We start from the raw sequence: 23,148 nt of genomic DNA on the forward strand, positions 1-23,148 counted from the left end.
TACGAAACGCGCATATACATGAGTGAAAATATTTTTTTCTCAAATATTTTGTAATTTTGTGTTATTAATTACCGTGTATTATTTTAATTTAAATACATTTGGCTCTGCAAATTTTATATTCATTTTCATGGCAAAAAAAAAACATATGCAACCAGTTGATTTTCTTGGATTCTTCAAGAATTATCTGAGGAAGAAAAGGAAGACAAGGAAACCTTTGGATGAGAGAACAATAGTGATTTCCATTCCTTATTTTCTTTTATTTCCATTTTTTTAGAAATAAATAACAGTATTAAAGTTAGTTTAAAGTGTGTTTTTGTAACCAGTAAGAAGCAAATTTCCTTGCAGAAGTAAGTACTGCTAAGCTTACTTTTTCTCTACCAAGGTGTTTTCCTTTTTTATTTGTCTGTACTTGCCTTTGACGAATATTAAAATTAGTTCAAATTTGTTTTCTGTTCATCCTGGAAGAGGAAGAAAACACACTTCTGCAGAAACAGTATAGGAGGTTGCTTTTCAAGTGGTAGAGGACACAGCTTCAAACTTTCAGGCCCCATGTTCAACTGTCCATAAAATCTTGTGGAATATCCTCATATTATCCATCCAAATTTTTACTGGTGCAGCAGTTGCAGTTGCAAAATAAATTGTAGTGCGGATTTAAAAAAAAAAAAAAGGGGGGGGGTCTATTTTAATGAAGATATTAATTTAATTTTGTAATTTTCTTTTTGATTTCAATTTTGCTTTCTATTTAATTTTATTTCTTACTTCTTTGATATGAACAAAAATTCAGTTCCAGAATAAAAGATGGGGAAGGCATCTCATTGTGGATCAAAAACTGCTAAAACCACCACTACCAAAAAAAGGTTATTGCAGGAATACAAATGAGACCTTAAATTATACAGAAAATGAAAATATACTTAAATTAATAATATCAGAAACATACATAAAAACATAAACATGAAATACATTCAAAAATAGTTTCTTTAATTTCTTCCATAGTGGAAGAAACATATTTCTTCTTGCTGGCCCCGCCCATTATGGGAAAAATTTGTACACCTAATTTAATATGCAATGAAACTCTTTCTCCCTTTTCCAGCATTTACATTAACTGTAACATAAAAATAGCTATTATTCTTGAATACCTTAAAAAGCGTACTAACCAGTTAAAAATTAGAATTACAATGAACTACTGTAAATATAGAAATTATAATTACAATGAACCATGAAACATAAGCAGTAATACGACCATACAAAACTGGATATCCTGCTATATCAAATGGGGAAGTCAATTCTGCTATATCAAATGGAGAATTATTACGCAGACTGAGGACTTGCACTGCAGTTAGCAGACAAGTGCTATGCTAATATTTATATTCTCCATTTGCCACTTTCTTCTTTTATTAAGATTTATTTGAAAACAAAATAAATTTCATATATGAAATGAGCCTCTGTAAAGCATTAGTTTGTAAATTAATGTTCATACAGCCTGCTTGCTTGTATATCATTAATACCCTTTATAAACTGACCGCTATGCAATAGATCATAAAAAAGTCCCAACTGATCTTGTATCAGCTTAATGTAATTTACCTAAATATAATGATCTAGTGACTGACCAAAATTATATTACAACATGCACGAGAATAAGGTAAAATGTGAAAACATTTGTCACATTCAAGATACCCCCCTTTCTTCTGAAGGCAATAAGAAAACAAAAATTAAGTGCAATTATACCCAGCCATTTCCCAACACAACCAACATTAATAAGATATGGAGGCTGTTCGCACATTTTTTAGATGATTTTTGTTGTATTTACAGAAGTATTTTACCTAAAAATGTTTTATTTGAAAACTGTTACTCTTCTCTACCTTTCTGCACCATAATTTTCAAGATAATAAAGCTATTTGCAGTATGTGAAGGGATATTTTATCCCATTCTTCTTGAATAGCTTTCCAAAGTCCAAGAGGGTTATAGGTTGACATTTGGACAATATTTGTGACCCTATTTTTCCATTTCTGTCAGAAAAATGTTTTTCATAAAGAATTCTGCAGCCCAATCTGCATTTGGTGATATATCATGGACAAAGATGATGAATGCATATTTAAATGAACGTTAATTACTTTGTTTACAGTTGACGCTGAGCATTTTAATGATTTTGCAACTGCCCTTTGACATGGCGAATTTTTGTTTATCATTAACCCTCTAACCGGCAAGGCCATCTGCAAGAACATATATATATATACGTGCATATTAAAACATGTCAAAGTAATTAGTGCAATATATTAAAAGCACACAAATCCAGAAAAAACACCAGGAGAATTTTTACATTACAATCAAGAAAATAAATTTTTCTCATAGAAGTTTTGGGAAATGTGTGCTTTCTTAGTGTTAAATATAGAAAATGCCGTGGTTCGCAAAACAAATATTTGCACAGATAAATAAGTACAAGCAGAATAATACAAGCAAGCAGAATAATACTAAGCAGCGATAAGCGGTTACAGAGGTCATATATATAACTTCACAACAGATCATGGTTTAACAAATCATAAACAAGACACAATAAGTAACCAATCAAAAGAAACATACAGAATGGGATTTAGTTTCAGAATAACTCGGACCTGGCTGAAAGCTAATGAATGTTTCGGACTTGACAGAAAGCTATACTTCCTTTTACACCAGTAAGAATGCGATTACAAATATCTCAACACTTAGCAAAATCCTGGCTGGTCAGAGGGTTAAAAGGTCTTACTTTTACAACATCCAAACATTGCATTTTTTGCTTTGGTACGTATTTGGAACAATTTTTCCACTTGAAGCCAACATTTTTTTCCTTTCTTGTTGACAACAGATTTGCTCGTTCTCACCTGCATTCCTGCAACTTGTTTTGTAAAATACACAGCTCGACATTGAAAATGCAACACCAAGAAGAAGTTGTCAGAAATTTATGCAAATTTTAGAGTAGACGTATGTCACTGAGTTATGCAAATGATGTGAAATGTGCAGCTCTCCAACGCACATGAAGTAAGATATAAGGGTAGGAACGTGCAGAATGGGCAATATTCATGTCGTATTTTCTGCCAGATGAATTATCAAAGAAAGTTGGTTTTTGTCCCGGAGGATACATGTAATAGGAGAGAATGCCAGGCCTCCGTCAATGAAGGCACTTCCAGCAGATAGACGATTTTACGAGGGGTATGGTGATCGGACTGAGAAGGGCGGGTTGGTCCTTACGTCAAATTGCAGCTGATACCCCCATGGATGCGAGCATGGTGCATCGGCTATGGCGAACATGGTTGGAACAATGAAATGTGGGATGAAAGAGGGGTGCAGGTGCAGCCAGAGTGACGTCAGCACACGTGGAATGACGCATCCGCCGACAAGCTGTGGTGGTCCCACAAATCACTTGTACTGCGATTCTGCAGCATGTACAAGATACCCTGGATGTTTCTGTGTCGACCAGAACCATTTCCCATCAATTGGTTTAACGTGGCCTGCACTCATGGCATCCATTAAGAAGACTGCCATTGACCCCACAGTATAGACACCAACGTTCCGAATGGTGCCGGACTGCAGTGATGTGGATGACAGAATGACGAAATGTAGCGTTGTAAGATGAGTCATGCTTCTGTGTATTTAGTGACAGTTGCTGCATTCGTGTGTGGCGTTGACGTGGAGACAGATCTAATCCGGCAGTAACTGTGGAACGCCCCCGTCGTGCAACAACAGGGCATAATGGTTTGGGGCACTATTGCTTACGATTCCAGGTCACCTCTAGTTCGTATTACCTCTAGTTCAGGGCACTATGACGGCCCAACGATACTTGGATAATGTACTGCAGCCGTTGGCAATCCCCTACCTTCAGGGGTTGCTTAATGCAATTTTTTCAGCAGGATAATGCCCGACCACACAGTGCTCACATCTGCCAACATGCTCTGCAAGCTATACAGATGCTTTCCTGGCTACCGTACTCTCCTGACCTGTCACCTATCGAACTTTGGTGGGATGTGATTGGACACCGTTTGCAGACTCTGCCCCTGCCTCGTTCAGAAAACAAGTGTGGCAAATGGTTGAAAGGGAACGGAGAGCCATTCCTCAGGACACCATCTGCACTCTTACTGACTCTATGCCTAGACGCATTTCTTCATGCATCACCGTCCGCGGTGGTCCTACATCTTACTGAGCCGACGCCGTTCTCACTCTGTATTCTGGCTATCATTTTGAAATAAAGATCACTTATTGCTGCTTGCTGTCTGTCTTTTTTCCAAATTTCTTCACTTTCTGACTACTCCTTCTTGGTGTTGCATTTTCAATGCCGAGCACTGTATAAAAGTTGTTATGTTGTGAGGATGATTAGTGGTTTGTTAAATGAATTACTTCTCTTTCAGTAAAACGAATATGGGTTACGTTCCCAGTATATTAGAATGATGTACCTAATACAGCCATGCCTACATATTTTTTTCACCTAAAGTAAATAAGCACCCCTGTTTACAAGTGACCGATTTGGGGAAGGGATTGCTCCAATTCGTCTTCAAACGTTTCAAATTGCATACGGCTCTTTGATTCAATTTTTGATTAGAAATAAAAGAAAAGACAATTCTTAAATAAAATAAAACACCATTTGAATCATGCGTATAGTGTACATGATTCGTCTCCTTTCTATTCTACAGTGATAGAATGGGAAAAGTAATTTCACATTCATCAAGAATCTGTAGATGATTTTCATGAAGGTCGATCATTGGTAGCATTGGCATCAGAAAATACTATGTGCCCTTAGAATGAAATGTTGAGTGATAGGAGACAGCAGCAAGACAGGATCTATCTAAAACTGTTTTGCGCATCTCCTATAACACTTCATATGAATGGGTCAGTTAGCCTGATTTCTTTTAGCAATTCAACTATTTTTTTAGCTCTAGTTTCAATTTTCTTTTTAAGCAAAGAATTTTAAAGAAAATTAATTTACTCGCATAAAATAACATCAATGAATACTTAAGTTTTACAATACCATTATCTATAGAAAAAACTAGCATGGTTAATGATGAATAAATCAAAATAATTATTTAAAATGCATTTCAAATTTTCTTACAATTCGTAGTGAACCAAAAACTATTTACCTTATTGTGTAAAAAGTTTTTCTTTTTGACTTTGGGCAGTGTGTTGTTTTTCTTTGTTTTGGGCTTCTTATCAAGCTGAGGCAGCGATTCTTCCAGAACAGGGGGATGGTCTGCACTATTTTGACGAGGAGTAGCATCTTCTGTGCTGCCGCCATCACCTTCCGCCGCTTTCTTTTCATATTTATTTACAGTACGCTGCAAGCAAAAGAGATGTAATTGTAAATGTATGCAGTTCAGGATTTACGTATAAGCTATACGAGCTGTAGCTTAGGGCCCCCACTTTCTTGGGAGAGTGACCAAAAAAAATTTAAATATAGTATAATTATAGTATTAAAATATAGTATAACAAACTTATCTCAAACAGCTTACCTTATCAAGTCTAAATCCAGCTCTAAACTTATAAATACTAATGCTAACAGTACACAGTAATACATACACAATAAGTTAAATGTTTTGATGATGGATTAAAATGAGAGAGCTGAAACTCTGCTCAAAATGGTAAACATTTTTAGTCAAAGAGGGCTTACTTTCTAAAATAAATTCTTCACATTTCCTAATTCTCAAATGATGATTGAAATAAAATAATTATGAAAAACTTATGTTAGATAAAGATATTTGCCTTGAGAACTATCTACTGCAAGATGGATGGCTTTATTGAAGACTTAGGAGAATTGGCCTATCATAAAGGTGAAAATTAGTTCAATCCCTTGCAGTCTGCCTGCTTAGTCATCAATGGGAACTGTAATCCCTGATAGAAAATCAGTGTTTGGAAGTTTTATTTGCCCAGCTAATGATATCAGTTTAATTGTGAACTTAAAATATTTCTTTCAACTGCATGCAAAATTTCCCATCAGAAAAAGGCAGTAACAATTGAATTAAATTACTATTAAATTATAATTTTCATTATCATGTAGATATGCATTAATTTCAACAAAAACAAAGAAAATATGAAGCTGATAACAAAGCTTGATATTTCTTTATCAGTAGCAAATATCAGGCCATTTCTGATGCTATAATTCCAGTAGTTTGATATTTTTATTTATTTTTTATATTAATACTTTTAACAATGCATTACTGTTATTTTATTTTAAAAGAAAGCATATATTACAAGTATATTCATATGCTTAAATGCATAAAAAAGTTCACGTTTAAAATTCAATAAATTTTCCAAATAGATGTTTAATTCCCACCACCACCATGTTACACACCCTGCATTTAAAAAAAAAAAAAAAAAAAAAAAAAAAAACTAAATAATGCTCTTGCGTAAATCTATTTCAAAAGATAAAAACAACTAATAATTTATAGTTTAAAAAAATTGCAGCAAATTATGTAAGGAAGAACCGCTGCACATCAATTCAAACTGCCTTAGCTAAAACAATACAAAAATACAATACTTGCGAACCCCTGATTAAGTAGCGGAAGTATAAATTTTCAGCAGATAAAATTTCTATACCGAACAAAACTAACACATCAGTGGACAGACTAAACAAAAAAAGTGTTTTCTTATCCTGTGGCGAAAGCCCGCAGGAGAACGAAAAAATAAGCAGCCCAAATTCCATCTGCGGTCAAGAAAGGCAGGTTTATTGAGGCATTAGCGAAGCAACACGAACGAAAAAGAAGCCTTCCCAATAGCAGCGCGCAGCGAATCAAGGTCACTCAGTTAAAGAGCGCGATGCGACAGGAAGGTCGTTACACCCCAACCAGCAGGTAGGAAAAGGGCGCTTTTGGCTACGATCCAGCATCGTCGCTCGCAGACGACACAGGTGCGCCAAGAAGCTGATCATTCAAAACTGATGGAAAGTGTTACTTATAATAACAAAACAAGCGTCTTAGAATGCAGGATAAACAAATTCACTTCTTAAAATACAAATGTTATTTTGTTGTGGCTTGAACTTGCGCAGAAATTTAAATAATGGTTAATATCGTTTTATTTGTTTTTAGCTGTTTTTGGAATTGCAACGAAAATATTATTCAATTTTTGTTGTTCTAAAGAATTGCTAAGAGCTTTAAAAAAATTAATTTTGAATTAAAATGTGGATTAAAGTTATTTAATGAAACGGAGTTCAAATTATAAAGATTCATTTGGAGTCAGTAGCCAATAACTTTATATTTAATACTAGCACTTGAAGAAAAATATTGGCACTTGGGAGGTGCACAATGATTGCATGCTTTGGCGGCATTTCAAACATTTAATTTCTTTCCAATCATGTTTTAAAAATTATCCTAAATTGCAAACTAATTTTGCTTCGGTCCATCATAAGGTATACGTGCCCACGGTTATCCAAAACTAAATTTGAGCTATGTAAGATTCATCTAAAACCTGCAAATTCGTGTATAACATTCACTGCCATTAAACAAAAGTCCTGGTCTAGAACATTCGGTCACATGTTTCTGGTTTATTCCCATACCAATATTTTCATCAAATGTTGATAAACATAGAAAAAGCAAATGATGTATAAACACCAAGTTTTAAACATAAGAATTAACTGAAAATGACAAAATGATTTGATACAACCGTCCAGTCTTTCCCAACACTGGAGAATAAAACGATAGTAGCGCCATCTTAGGAGTGAAAGAAGGTTAGGTTAGGTTATTTAATTACGGCAAAGCCTCGAGGGCTATCTGTCTAAGGGAAGGGATGCCTTCGTGGAGGACTTTCTAAGAGAAACTGGCTTGTATACACGTAGGAGTAAAAGAAATGCTGTAATGTGTGCCATCGGGTGTGCTGAACCACTGAATGTCAGACTGCCTTGCTTTTGCTGTATTTCTAAAAAGTATCACCGTAGCAAAATACAGATAACGAACCAACTCTCTTTTTGCTTATCACTTAAACTATTAGCATACATTGCACATTTTGAAACTGTTCTGAAATTATTACATGCACAATTTAAACAAAAAATTTTATTTCACAGGTGATATCGAGCTTCAAACTGCATTATACTTGAGAAAGAACGCTTCATTTAATGAGACAAATAACCACAGTTTTGCTTTTCTTATATTTATGTTTCTTTCTCATTGCTTATTGACATACTTGAACATCCTTTTTAAAACAGTTCTAAGGGGCTGAAAAGGTCCATGTATTACTGTTGAAACGACTTGTTCAGGAAATTTATAACAGCATATTTATTTTCTGTGTACTTTTTATACTTATATTTTAGCTTAGCGACTTCTTTTGCATAGTTAAAAAGCTGCAAAACTGACCAACATCAAACAAAAATTAACGAATACATCTTCACAGTATTACGCTCAAATCTAAATGATTAAAATGTGTAGTATTTTTTCAGTCTTTTTTAATTACTATTTTGGGGAGAACGACGTCGCAGAGTATTTAGTAACATGTAGATCGCACAGAAACCGCACAGAAGCAATAATTTTGGAAATTTTTTATCAAGAATAAATTTTTCGTACTGCTTTTCTATCATAATTTATGCATAAATTGAAAGACTAAGATCAGAAATTAATATGTAATGACGTTACGGATCAGAGGAGAATGAATTTGAAACTAGAATAAGAAAGGCTCTTTAAAAACACTGTTATATGCACTGTTTATGAGTATTAACAAATAAACTATGATAGGAACTAAACAACGATAAATAAAAATTCATCATAGAAATAAATTTTTCAATTGAAGCTTATTTTTATTCATTATTATTATTCATAAGTTTATTTTTATTCATAAGAGAATGAATGCTTATGCAGCAATATACTGTATCTTAACATTATGAAAGCAATTTCGAAGGTTTAAAAAAAATATTTCTCGCGGTTCAATTTCTGTGAACAATTTCTCGCTACCCCCAAGCACATGCGAAATAGGCAAAACTGCATTCCAAGAATGCTACTAAAATCAAAGGTATTGATTGCAAATTCGAAATGAGTATAGTGCGACGATTTCAGCGACACCTCGCGAAATTTGCTGAAAGTTATTGATTCCAATGAAAAGCTTATACAAACGCTTTTGTAAGGACAGATATTGGTACTATTCTGTTTGAGGGCCGTAAAAAAATTGCAGCGAAAATGTATGCGCAAAAGCGCCAAATCTAGCAAACGCGCCCATTTAACAGCGCGCCAAATCTAGCGTACGCGCTGATTTCAGATTGCGTAAGTTTATATACTTCTATATTTCTTAAGACGCCATTGAAATACTAGCTTAATTTTTAAGTCCTTTTTTGATTTTAAATCCTTTTTTGATATGCTATGGATTTAACAATTTGGGAATCGCCCATGACGAAAAGTCGGCAATAGAATTTTGGGTAAAGTGCAGAATCACCCACTGCTTGAAGCGTTTTTAAGAATTGCACAAACTCGGTATCCATGTGCACATCGACCTATTTTCACTAAAAAAAAAAAAAAAAAAAACTCCTAGAATTGCACAAAAATGGCACTGCGCACGCCCTTGACTTTATCTATGTACACATAGACCTATTTTCACTTAAAAAGTAAAAGAAAATTGACAAAAATCCAATTGTTCTTACCCTTGTAAAAAGCGGCAAACAAATAAGTGAGCGATTCTGCACTTTACCGAGAATATTTTCAAAGAAAAGGCATCATTCATTGTAGAAAATTACGTTTGAATAACCAACGAGATGAAATTATGCTTTAGCGATAAGTCGGTAGCGAAATAGCGATGCAGGCATCCATTCAGTTATGTTTAGCAAATTTTATATAAATTATAATAATCTGAAATAGTTATTTACTCTTATGCTTCCATTCAGTCATGTTTAGCCTTTTTTCATATAAATTATAATAATAAAAAAGTATTATATGAAATTAACATTTCATCTAAATTAAAACATCAATCTTAGATAGTTATTTACTATTATACTTCCTTTCTTGCCGCAATTATTATAGGGTTGCAGCAATTAGTTTTGGCAGAATTGACATCAACAATAATTTGGCGATTTTTTACGGCCCTCGAAACCGAATAGTACCATATTTATTTAGTTTTTAAAATGTCTAAGAAAAGTACAACTATAATTTGATTAACTAGATTGCAGCGATACTCTTACGTAGGGCAAATAACAAGAACAACTGTCATGGCAAGTCGTCATGCTGCGTAGTTAATTGTGCAGTACGGCAAGGGCTATGGACGGTAATTTTTAGAGCAAAGTAATGCAGAAAATAGAAACTCCAGGGTGTAGATGTTAATGTGATATATATGAAAAAGAAAATTATTCACTTTACTGGTCCGATATAAAAGGGAAATCAACATGGGAAGGAAATGAAGAAACTGTAAATCATTAGTTTTAAGGAAAAAAAGGCCGAACAAATTTTGCATCTGCAATAATCCTGATGACGGATCTTAGGAAATTTCACAGGCGAAATTTGTTTGTCTATACTTTCTTTTTAAAATTACAGCTTACGAGTCAGTCTCTATAAACTGGCTGATACAAAAACTGAAAGCCAGATCTTTTTGTTGGCGACTTTTACTGGATACTGACTCTTCTGAGATTGACAAGCTAAATGGAGGAGGGAGAAGGGAGGAGAGCATGGCAAGTCGGTTCATGAAACGGAAAAACACATCAGGAATGCTTTCTTTGTAAGGAACAAAGGTGATGGCAGAATCTAGTTTTCTTGTTGCTGCGAAATAATAATAATGATGATAATGATAATTTAAAAAAAGAAAGTCGCGCTCAGTGAACCTTGAACCTCTAAATGAAATCGAATAGTCACAGCGTCGGTAACTGGAGCTCTCCCCCCTCCCCAAATTGATTACAATGATCAGCCCGATCGCACCTGACGTAAAATGAACAATTCATGATCGATTGATGCCTTCTTCGCACGCTAAGGAAGAACGAGGGAAGGGAGACAGACTGTTCCAAAAATCCGCTTATACAGCCCCAAGGGGATCGTTCCAAAAACTCTCCCATAGTAGTTATAGTTCGAAAAGTTCAGTCTAGTTCTTTCCGAAAGGAGACACATTACAGGATTACGCTCCGTGAGGGGGGGGGGGACCCACTTAGGTATCATACCAGCTTCTAATTATAGAAATTTAATCTAGCTTTAAAAGTAATATTTTATGTTAAAGATATAACTGCTCTGCAAAGAAATGCGAGGAGTTCTCGTAACCTTTTGTTAGTTTGTTAGTTATGTAGGCATTTTTTCATAGATAGCGAAATCAAAATGAGGGAGTATTTGCGAGATAAGTTTAGTATATTTTGATCTCATTTTGGGCATTCAATTCACTGAATCACACACCTTTGCAAATAATATTTCAAACTGACAAATGGAAAATAAAGAAGACATCCTACAATTTTGCAAACGAATTTTTCACCTAAGATCTGATCTTCCAAAAGTTCTAAGCACTATGGTTGTTTAAGTTTTTCATTTTTTTAACGAAAGATCAACATACCTTGTTATGTTACGCTAATATGCATTTATTACACTTGTGATTTAGCAAGTCTTGAGTGAGCAAGAATGAGATTTAAAGAGCCAATTCTTAAAGTGTTGTCAGTTAGTCAAGCATAAGATCTTCATTGTTCGAATTTCATCAATCTGTAAGTGCTTAACAAACTGAGTGACTTAACAATAAACGCTTTCTTAATTCAGATCTTTATCTTAGTCAACCAGCGACCGGGCGGTAAAATCACTGAATGCTGGTAGTTTGGATCCCAGCGAAAAGGCTGGTACAATTGACGTTTTCGTGGTTTCTTCATATGCAGCGGTTTCCCGTAAAATAGCGGAGTATCCCTCTCATTGGCGGGTACAATTGTGGCGAGTCGCCGTAATCAAATTAAAAAAATCTTCATTTTATTTGATGCTTTGGTTTTTTTTCCTGGCTTTTCCTGGCATTCAGCATGATAATTCGTTCCTGCTCTTGCCAGTATCCTCAGAGAATCCCTACTGGGCTTGATATATGATAAAGTGCGAAAGATGAGAGTTTTCCATACGATGTAGGATTGAAGAGGTGATACAAGAAGCACTACTTTTACTTCGATGTTTCGAAAGCAACGCTTGAGACTGATGAGGGGAGATGTGGTGGGGAGTCCGAAATGCTTAACTTGCCAACTACTGTACAAAGCATGCAGTATACAAATAGTAAAAGAAAATCAATCATCTTATTTACAGTATATCCAGCTGACATATACAGCACCACTGTAATTATTAATACAAAATGTTTCCAGCATTATATATTACGAATGTTGGTACAGAATAGTTATTTCGGCGGGGGGCACAGATTCTTTTATAATAAGACTAATACAAATTTAAATATATTTAATTATAGTAACATTTAACTGTCATTTTTAAGAATATTTGCATGGTTCTTATAATTTTTATAGCATGTTTTTCACTCGTATATTACGCGCTTTGTGTAGACTTTTTAAACCAATTAATTTGCTATCAGGTAGTTCTCCTTTGCTAAACTATTCAAATATAAGTTGTTCAAATCACTGATATAATCCCGTGCATAGAATTCGGAATATATGCAGGATCTGGATTGATCCTGGACTACCCTACGTAATTGAGAAGTTTGTTGTTTTGTTTCTTAAGCAAATATTCTTTCTCCCCTTTTCCAAGCGCAAGCATTTTTCCAGCGTGGTTTACAGCGTGCACGTTCTTTGAAGCAATTTTTATTCAAAAACTATTATCTGGCTTTTAAATGTACCGGAAAAATGGCTGAAGGAAACACCAAACATTAAATTTAAAAACTGCGTAGAATTTTACTCTGCAGAACAACTTCATAAAAAAAAGTTATTACGTATAACAAAATTACAATGAAATAAGCAATATCCCTTAATACAAATATTAATTATCCTAATAAATAAATTAACCAACTTCCCTTTGCAAAATCTTAAGAACTCAAATGGCATAAAGTTTGTTAAGAACTTTGTTTCCTTAAAAAATCACTCAAAACTTTTCAATATCTTAAAAACAGTGAAATGAGCAATAAATAACATAAAAGAATACAAAAAAAAAAAAAAAAAAAAAAAAAAAACTTCTGAAAAGCAAAGTATAATTAATGATATTTTATCTTATATTTTCAAGAGAAAAAAATTACAATGAAATAAGCTATATCTCTTAATACAAACATTAATTATCCTAATAAAAAATTAACCAACTTTCCGTTGAAGAAAAAAAAATCACGCAAAGCTTTTCAGTATCTTACAAACAGTGAAATAAGCAAAAAATTACATGAAAGCAACTCAAAAAACATAAAATGCTGCGCAGAATTTTACTCTGCAGAACAACTTTATCAAAAAAAGTATTATATATATAAAAAAATGACAACGAAATATGCTAATCTCTTAAAAACAGTGACATAAGAAATACGATGAAAAATTGTTGCCAAACCCATATTTCTAAAAAATGAAACTATTTAAAATGATGCGATTTCATTAAAAATCTATCAACAACAATAAGACTTGCCAAAATCACATTATTAAAGATGCGAGATGTGAGAAGTATACTCGGAAGCTTCATTTAAAAAATTCTTTAAAAATACAAAATATTATCATTTTTCCAAAATTCTTTTTGTAAAAGCAGTTGCAAGGATGAAAGTTTAAAGTGTCTAAAAATCAAAGAAAAATAAACTGTACATTTTTAAAAATAAACTTTTTTAGAAAAAATCCCGTTGAAAAGGTGTTAAGCTCCCTTTGTTGAATAAATTCGTATTTAATCGATTTATTGGAACAGGAAATTTATTTTAAGTTCGTAAAATGGCTAAGTGCCTACGTTTCATGACGATGTGAAAATGGAGTGTGTAGAGTAAAATCTCGCTTTCCTATAGCACATTATGTCTCAAAATGACGCGATTTCATCACAAAAACATAAAATTAAAAAAATTCTAATTCGAATTTCGAAAATATCGCTTCGAGGTGCACTGGCTCTTGTCTAGATGCACCTATTTACCAAATTTCGTAGTCGTGGGTCTATTAGCTTACGCGCAGCGCGAACGAAAGACACACACACACACAGAGAGAGACAGACTCTTTCTTTTATTATATGTAGAGATTACTTTCAGCTCTCATGCTCAGGCATTACCCATTTTCTATTACTCTACCCATTTAAAAAAATGCTTTATAACTATCGAGTTTATTCTAATCATGATAAGCTCGAGTAAATGAATTTGCTTTGAATGGGGAAAGGGATAACAAAAGCCTTGTCACTGACATATGCATCTATTCATAACAAGAGCAGTTATGTGAAATGTAAATAATAAATCACAGCGCAAAATCTCCTTTTCCCACTAAGACCAATCTTCCAAAATATGTTATGGCTAACCACAACTAAGAACTCGTAACTAAATCTATTTGTTTTCGAAGAGCGAAAGGCATGTTGCAATTTCTCCTCCATTAGCTTTCGTTTTGTTTCACAAACACTTTGCTACACTGCCTTCTTAGACTTGCCCAAAGAAATGATACACCTGGACGGTTGGTTTAACATCTTTTCGTGTAACGAAGATGGCTTTAAAAAGGGCTTACGAAGGAAGTATAAGGTTATTTATTTCGGTTAATAAGCATTCGAAAGCTGCTTGCATCGAAAAATGTCTTTGTAAAAGATTTTCCAAGACAAAAAAGACTTGCATTTATTATGTTGCACTAACGAAAAACAAACAAACAAAACAAAACAAAATAATAATAATAATAATAATATATATGTATTATTATTATTATTATATATTATTATTATATTATTATTATATTATTATTATTATTATTATTATTATTATTATATATGTAATAATAAAATTCCATAGTCAAGAATACACTTAAAATTCTAACTGTATGTTCTTTTCTTTTTTAATGGCGACGGTCTCTTATTTGAAAGTACGTGGAATTAAATTCACAGCCCCGTAGTCAAGTTGTTTTTCCCGCCTTTTCTACACGTACAGTTATAGAATGTTCTGGAAATATTTAAAGCGAACTGGAATGGCTGACGTCATTTCTTGGAAGCTCCGCCTTTCCAAAGGCTATAAAAGGCCTCGCAAAAGAATATCGGGGGCTTTTTCTTAAATGTCACGATGCAGTAAACTTCATACAAAAAGTTATCTGTTAGTCTTTTTATTTACTCCGGATATCTGATTTTGTAACTGCTATTTCTCCTGAATAATAATAAATGGATCCTGTTTTTTTTTTTTTTTTTTTTTAAACTTATCGTCTGATAATTTAAGCTACGACTAAAGCTGGTACATCACATATATATATATACGCAGGCAGCCCGTTCAACCGCCGGGAATTAGACCCGCATGAAGAAGCAGAGTTTCGATTATATCTCTTTTTTTGCCTGGGTCAACCATACGAATGTATGTAGCCAACACATCCTGCTGCCAAGAGTCGAATCCATGACATAGCTAACAATATTCCCTGGCTTTAGGCATTCACATAATTCGTGAAATCTAATTCTGCGACGAGTACTAAATTCCTGTAACAGTCAAATAACATATGCGTCAAAAAAGTAAGTCTAATACTATTGTTTTAGACTATAACTTACTTCTATTTTAAATAAAAATGGTAAATATGCTCCAAATAAAATCAGTCGGACATTTGATTTATTGATATGCGAGATCCGACATGCTGTGCTGTTGGCTTGTTAAACTAATGCTCACCTTAGGGTTTACAAAACTTTTAGCCCTGATGACCCATATACATCTAGCAACGAATTACATCTGCATATAACTGTTTTGGGGAAAGTTAAGACTCATAAGAAAACAATCATATATACGACAGGGACAACCTATACACATTATTCATATATACACACACAAGGTGTCTCACTAGAAACGGGCCCGACGAAAATAAGAGAAAAATCTTATAATAAGAGAAAATGAAACCAAATTTTTACATGATGCGCCTTATGTTTGAGAAATGAAAGTATACTACAAAAGGTGCTGGAAGTGACCTCCCCCCCCCACCTGTATACATAGTTCAAAACGGTGCAACATTTTCATGCGTGTTGCTGCCAGAGTACACGTGGTACAGTGATGAAACGTGGTTCGGCTCATCAGGATACATGAACTAACAAAACAGAAGTTAGCGTAGTGACAACCAGCATGCAACTGTCGAGGAACCTTTCATTTAGAGATGATAGGACTGATCCTAATTAATTTCTAATTATAACTTTTAAGAAAACGAAATTAGCGTATTTTATCCATTATTTTAAAATTAATAAATAAGTATTATTAACTTGTTTTAATGTTATAAATGCATACAGTTATCTCTTCTAATTCTAATTGTTTTTTCCCAGTGAAGTGTACCAGGCACTTTTCATGAAGTTTTGAACAAGTTGGATGATGAGGAGCTGAAACTTGACTGGTACCAGTAAGATGGGGCTACGGTCATACGTCTACAGGGAGTATGGCTGCGGTGCAATCATTTTTCCAGATTTAACCCTTCCACCCGACTTTTTTTCTATGGGGTTGCCTTAAAAGTAATGGAGTAGCATAAACAACCACGCACTATCGACGAGTTACGTCAGAACATCAGCCGTGAAATCAGGGCAGTGACGCCCAATACTCTGGCAGGAACATACGCGAAGATGCAATGCCGTGTTGAGCTGGGTGTACACTTTCAGCACTTCTTGTAATGCACTTTCATTTCTCAAACATAAAGGTATATCATGTAAAAATATGGTTTCCTCTTATTATAAGATTTTTATCACACTTTCCCGGGATCCTTTCGAGTAGGACACTCTGTGTGAGCGTGTGTGTATACATATATTGTTACGTTTTTCTTTTCTGTGACCCCAGTTGTTAGGTTATTTTCTTCCTTCGCGTTCGTACGGGGTTCGTATGGATTTGGAGTGAATAATGACGACACTACTTGATAAAGTATCGTAACACAATTTATTGGCCAATATTAATCAGGACAGCTCAAAAATCTCGTTTAGTCTTCGAACTGTTATAATCACGCTGACACGTTCAGCGACACAGCCTTCACACTGTCGGGCAATAACGGTGGAGACAGCTTCACTGCAAAGCACCCGAGTACAGCTCCCAACTCTGCTTGGTCGTTCTCGAACTCCACGTACTCTCGAGACTATCCACGCGATGCACTCGACGATACACAAGAGTATAGCTCTCGACTCAGCACAATCTAAGACAAAACTCGACGATGCACTAATTCGCGACGCACTAAAAGACTCTCTCGATGCACTCGACGACCAACTCGGGGCTAGACTTCGAGACACTCGCTCAATGACTGACTATCAGCTGGCTAGACGAGGCACACACACTCGCCCTCTCGACGAGGCACAATCTAACTGCGGACCAGCAGGGTTTATATAGCTTTCGGCTTGTGTTCGAGAACATTCTGGGCTAAACCGGTAAGAATTCGTTCCAGAAGGTTCTCCATCCGTCCATGGCACATCGCCAATTTTGTCGCCAAATCGGCGATTTCTCATCAAATAAGGCAACCCTGCCTTCCCTTGCCATTTTATGGCAACCCTAAAGCTGCTTTGCGGGGAAGCTATCTCATCGCTCCTGTACATTTTGTAACAATATGATTAGAAAACTTTTTATATACCATCTCAAAGGAAGAGAAATTCAATCAAAATATTTTTTCTAATTATAAATTATTGGTTTATTACTTTGTAGCTTTATCGCAGGTTATAAGCTTTTCAATTTACTCATAATTACTTTCATTTAGAATATATAATAAAAAGATAATAATTAAATCAAATGCGGTGGCAAAGTAGCTAACTTTTTATATTTACTCTATTTCGAAAATGTGTTTCGAAATAACAACACGTAACAAGCGTGAAATAACACCATTACGAAAACAACTGAAAACAACACTTGTTTTATTGTTATTACACGCTATTGTTTATTACAATTAGTATTTTAACTTCGCATTTATTTGCTTACAACTAGCTGAGCATTTTAAATAATTTATAATCGTAGAAAGCATCCAAGTGATTTTGCATAAACACGACATTCCTTCTTAGCCCCTCTTTTGAAAAATAAGTAATTCTCTTTAGCAAAGTTGTTTTGTCAAATTTAAGACAACGAGCTTGTATTTATTTAAATGTAACGGTTACGTATATGTATAAATGAGAGTGTAATTTAGACTATAATTTACGAAAGAGTTCTTATTATATCGAATAGGAGAGAAGCACGCCAATGTAAAATTTATAACCAAGCCCCTCCCTCAAAAAAAATTTAGATTTGATTAAGTTTTGAATAAAACAAATTCTAGGGCATTAGTTCTTCTTCTTTAGCAACAAGGGGGGGGGGAGAATGCCATATAGGTTCAAAAATATACCGATGTATGGTTGCTCTTCCCCCTCTCTTTAAAAAGCTGCTATTCTAGTTGTCTTAGAGTAATAGAATTTTCCCATTTAGTATGCAGACGAAGAAAAGACGATGAATACCACAGTTTTTTTTTCTAGCATGATTTAATAGTAAATGTGTGAGGGCTGCAACTTTTAAGAAAACGAAATTAGATTATTTTATCCATAATTTTAAAATTAATAAATAAGCATTATTAACTTTTTTAATGTTATAAATACATACAGTAATAACATCTTCTCTTTTAAATTGTAATTATTTTTTCACGCCCAGTTCATTTTAAGGCTAGTCTTTCAAACTGAAAACGTTAATTTCTTTGCTGTGAATTGCATCAACGCTCCTCCCTTCCGTTTTCACGGTAAAAGCTCTATGAACTAATCCTTCTCTTCTAAGTGTGTCTTCCAACAGCTTGTGTTGAGTACAACTTCTTGATTTAAACCGTAACCTTGACAAAAGAAAAGTAACCGCTCAGAGAAAATGAAGTAAATTAGGGTGTCAAGGTATTTTATTACATCTGTTTGCTTTAAACTAATCGCGAAAAAAAGTTTTTTTCCGCTTCTTTCGCAAGCAGCTGCTTTAAATGCTTTTATAGATAAACAGTACAACAAAAATATATTAGGAACCCGTTTTATAAATACTTACAAAGAATTATGAAATTACATACTTACGAAATTAAACTTCAAAGTTCGAAAACTAATTTTATGCATTCAGGCAGACAAATTATCTAAGTCCTCCATACTTAACCCCCTCCCCAGGTCACACGCATAATTTATTATGTTACACGGACTGCAATATAATGTAAAACACATCTTAGTTTAGCAATATAAAAATGAACCTTAATGTATCCAAATAATTTTTTTAAACAATTTATGCGATTTCATTGCAGCAAAACTTCTTAGGATTTTTGATAAATCCGGTATCATAAGTCGGTTTCGATGTAAGCTTTCTGTGTATTAATTCTACTTTCTGTGTTCTAATTAATAATATGTATTCTGTTAATTTTAGAACAGAACATGGCAACAAAGTCGTTATAATTACTATTAATTTTAACTAATCTTTAAATTTTTCTATGGTTTAGTTTTTGTAAATTACAGAAACTATTATTTTCAATCAAGGCACCTACAATAACATAGAGACACATGCTGTCAATTCTTAGTGAATTATATGATGAAATGATATAAGATTTCGTAAATACGAGTATTTTTTATTTCAATAAGGAAGAAAATTCCTTTAAAAAAAACCTCGTCAATGAAAGATATTCATAACTACACACATAAACTAACTTTTTTGTATCGATATTATTCTTTTCCAGAAATGTGCTTTTTCAAAAATATCGACATGATCTTTGACTTGATTTCGTTATGATTCTTCATAGGAAGTATAAACTACTCAAATTTACGTCCCCCCCCCACACAAAAAAAAGCGCTAGCTGTTTGTTAACCACTGCGTGAGTTAACTATTAGCGGCATTTCAAAATGATGTAAAGGTAGTTTTGAATTTGCATTTACGATGTATATATGCTGGAAGACGTGTGCGATATTGTTTATTTTAAGATGCAACTTCAATAAATATTATTCAATTCATCATTATTTATGGTTCCAATGTGCTAGAAATTTTTGTCGTGCTCTTGAATTATTTGCATCAGCAGTTTAAAAAAAAAAAAAAAAAAACATTGCTTGATAGCGGTTAAAAGTGCTTTAACTGATCTTGCTTATGCATTAGATGAAGCTGTAAATTCTCAAATAGGACTACTGATATTAAAAAGTTGATATAACAGAGTGAAGAGTCGGAAAAAGAGTTATTTAAAAATATGTTGCATACTATTATCTGCAAAATTAAGTCGAGGAAAAAGAGTACTAAAAAAATCTAATTTTTAGAATTAAAAAAATTGCAATTACTTAATTATTAATGTTCTTAATCAGATCGAAACTCATTTGATGTATCGCAAGCTCTCAACGTAAATTTCAGAAGTTAAAGCATACATTTGATTTAAAAGAAGTTGACATTAGCTTATATTTAATACTTTTTGATAGGCAAACTTGAAAAAGCACGTATTAATAAAGATATCTGAATATTGTCATCTTTAGGTCTATTACCATACAAGATAATACATTTAGTGGCGCCTTAACTGGATATCAAATGATTATGAATACATCAAGAATTTACAACTCAATTTTTTAACTTAAATTGAAATTTAAGTTAAAAAAAAATTCACGAAAAAAGTTGTCAGTCATCAAAGAATATTGAGTAATTCATGGAAGGACTTCGTACTTGTATTGCGTAATTTTTTTATAAAAACAGATTTCGAGGCTGATAATAACACAGTTTTAATTATTCAAAGGCATTACTCATAACGCATCAGCTTAAAAACTGAGCTCAGTTGCAATTAGAAATCATTTTGTTGATAATTGGTCTAAATTTTAAAATGCAAAGTAAACTCGCAGAAAAATTAGACGATTATGGAAGTACTAGAACTGATTGAGAAATAAATATAAATTGAACTACAGATCAAAGCCTTTATCCAAAACACGTTATCCTTATGAAAACCAATAAATTAGAAAATGAAAAGCAACTATTTAATGAACAGCAATTCACTTATGACCCAAACTGAAATAAATCAGGTGAAAATGCTCCCTATAATTGCTATGAAAAAAAAACATTACTCTAACGCATGGGTAGTCAACCTTTTTACACCTACCGCCCACTTTGTAGGCAGTAAAATTTCTAAATTGCCAACCCAGTAACTTAATATAGCGCAAATGCAAAGAAGTTTTTAAGTGTAAAAAATGTATAGTTAAATTTGTACATTTATTTACACTATAATTCACAATATTAAACTTTTAACAGAGAGAAAATTCATTAACAAACCAAAAAGCCGTTTGACTATACGGAAACAGGAGAGTACTGCGCGCAAGGGGTGGATATGTATCAACGTATGAATACATGTTTCGATTCTCATTCATCGTTATCGAACAAAAATCTCCATGCCCACCGTGAAAGCTCAAATCACCCACTAGTGGGCGGTAGGGACCAGGTTGACTATCCCTCCTCCAAGGGAAGCCCAAAAGACTAAAATTTTGCAATAATTGCGGAAACGCAGGCCATTAAACAAAGGAATATCCAAATAAATCCAGCCCTCCATTGGTCAAGGTCACTTATCCAGCCGTTTCAGTTACGATTATTAACTAAAAGGATTATTGGTAAAATACAAACTGAGGGGTAAAAATAGATATCGCCGCAGAAATATCTGATAGGAAGCAATTCCGCTAAAAAATTACTGTGGAAATATCTAGTTATGTGAATAATCCCATTCTAGGTATAGGAACACTTACGGAACGCTTTGGAATCGCAAAAACGAAACTAGTAATTGATAACCGTTGAGTTCAATAATGTTCTTGTTCCCGCTGATAGCACTCGTTGCTCCTCTCATCATAATGATGTCGCTGATTCACGTGATCTGGGAATGGTAAGGAAGAAAGGTAAATCTAAATTATTTCACTTAACAGAGAGTGGATTTTTGCTAAGATTCAGACTGAAAATTAACTGCGAATTGTTTTCAAAACGTGCGAAATGCTTGAACTCTAATTATTCATTACAGTTCAAGCATTTCGCACGTTTTGAAATGTGAACATCACAATGATTTTCTTTTGCAACAAAGAAAGTAATAATAAATTTTCTAATTCATTATGGCAAAATAAAAGTACCAATTATGTATACCAGTAATGAAAGCTTCTAACAGAATAAAAATCAACTAATTTTCGAGGACCATTAATTACTGAAAATATAAAAGGAAATACATCGCTAACTGAGGAAAATTGCAACACACTTAATATTTTAATAACAAAAGAAATTATTAGAGACTCTTTCGGTTTGTGACCAAATTAATACTGATTCAAAATTAACAGATCAAGAACCTTAACGTCTTTGTGGGCTGCTGAATGAATTCTGAGCACTAAAACCAGATGACCTTTGATGCATTAACACTGCGGTAATGCATACTAAAGAAATACTTAAGTAAACCAGCTGTATGGTAGCCATATCGTCTCCTGTACTTGTATCAATGGAAACAGGCGACTATCATGTAGTAATAAATTAGCGGCAATTAATTTCTCAGACTACTTGTTAAAGATAATTTCGATATCGATGTTTCGATGATTGATTTAATCGGCTTTTTAGATTTAAAATGTTTTGTGACCTCGACGCATATCAAAGATTTAATCAAATTTTGATGGATAACGAATCAGCATGAAAAACAACTTTTACAATATTTAATGGACATCATGAACTTATTCGTCTATTTTTTGGTTTAGCCAATAAACCAACTGTATTCTAAAAAGGCCATTTCTGTAGCCTTAAACGATTTATTATGGAAAGACAGTGATATGTTTATAGTTATATTGAAGAAGACCATCTGTTCCTCTCCATATACAAGCTAAAGAATTGAAAAATAGGATTACTACCCTAAAGAAAAATGCATCCAAGGAAACTTAAAAAAAAAAAAAAAAAAAAAAAAAAAAAAAACCAGTTTTTCAGATTTTAACAATCGCCTAGAAGTGTTTGTTAAAGTTTTTACCCTTTCGCTGAGCTCGCAGTCTACTAATGTCCTATTACACTCACTCCTGCTAACTTCCCCCTCCCCCCATTTTTGTCTTTTTAATTTTATTATTGAGCATTATTTTCTTTGCCATATATATGTTAACAGCAAAATTATTAAAAATTTAGAAGCAGCATAACAGTATACGTTTAGAATTTTCGATGTAGCGTTAAGTGTTGTCATACATTTTTCTGTCCCCCCCCGTCTTTTCTCAATTCATCACACCAATG

General features: G+C 33.7%; 1 protein-coding gene across 3 annotated transcripts in view; it reads right to left on the reverse strand.

Moving 5' to 3' along the window:
- LOC118197860 (uncharacterized) overlaps positions 1-23,148 on the reverse strand; it is a 388,014-nt gene that overhangs the window by 77,094 nt on the left and 287,772 nt on the right. For all 3 annotated transcript variants that reach the window (XM_085817410.1, XM_085817409.1, XM_085817408.1), the window contains exon 2: positions 5,103-5,297. In XM_085817410.1, coding sequence (XP_085673536.1) covers positions 5,103-5,297 — 195 coding nt within the window. The remainder of the gene's footprint in view (positions 1-5,102; positions 5,298-23,148) is intronic.

Source organism: Stegodyphus dumicola, chromosome 5 (assembly GCF_044657685.1).
Source record: "Stegodyphus dumicola isolate Sdum_Otavi_A_Nest chromosome 5, ASM4465768v1".
Taxonomy (NCBI): Eukaryota; Metazoa; Arthropoda; class Arachnida; order Araneae; family Eresidae; genus Stegodyphus; species Stegodyphus dumicola.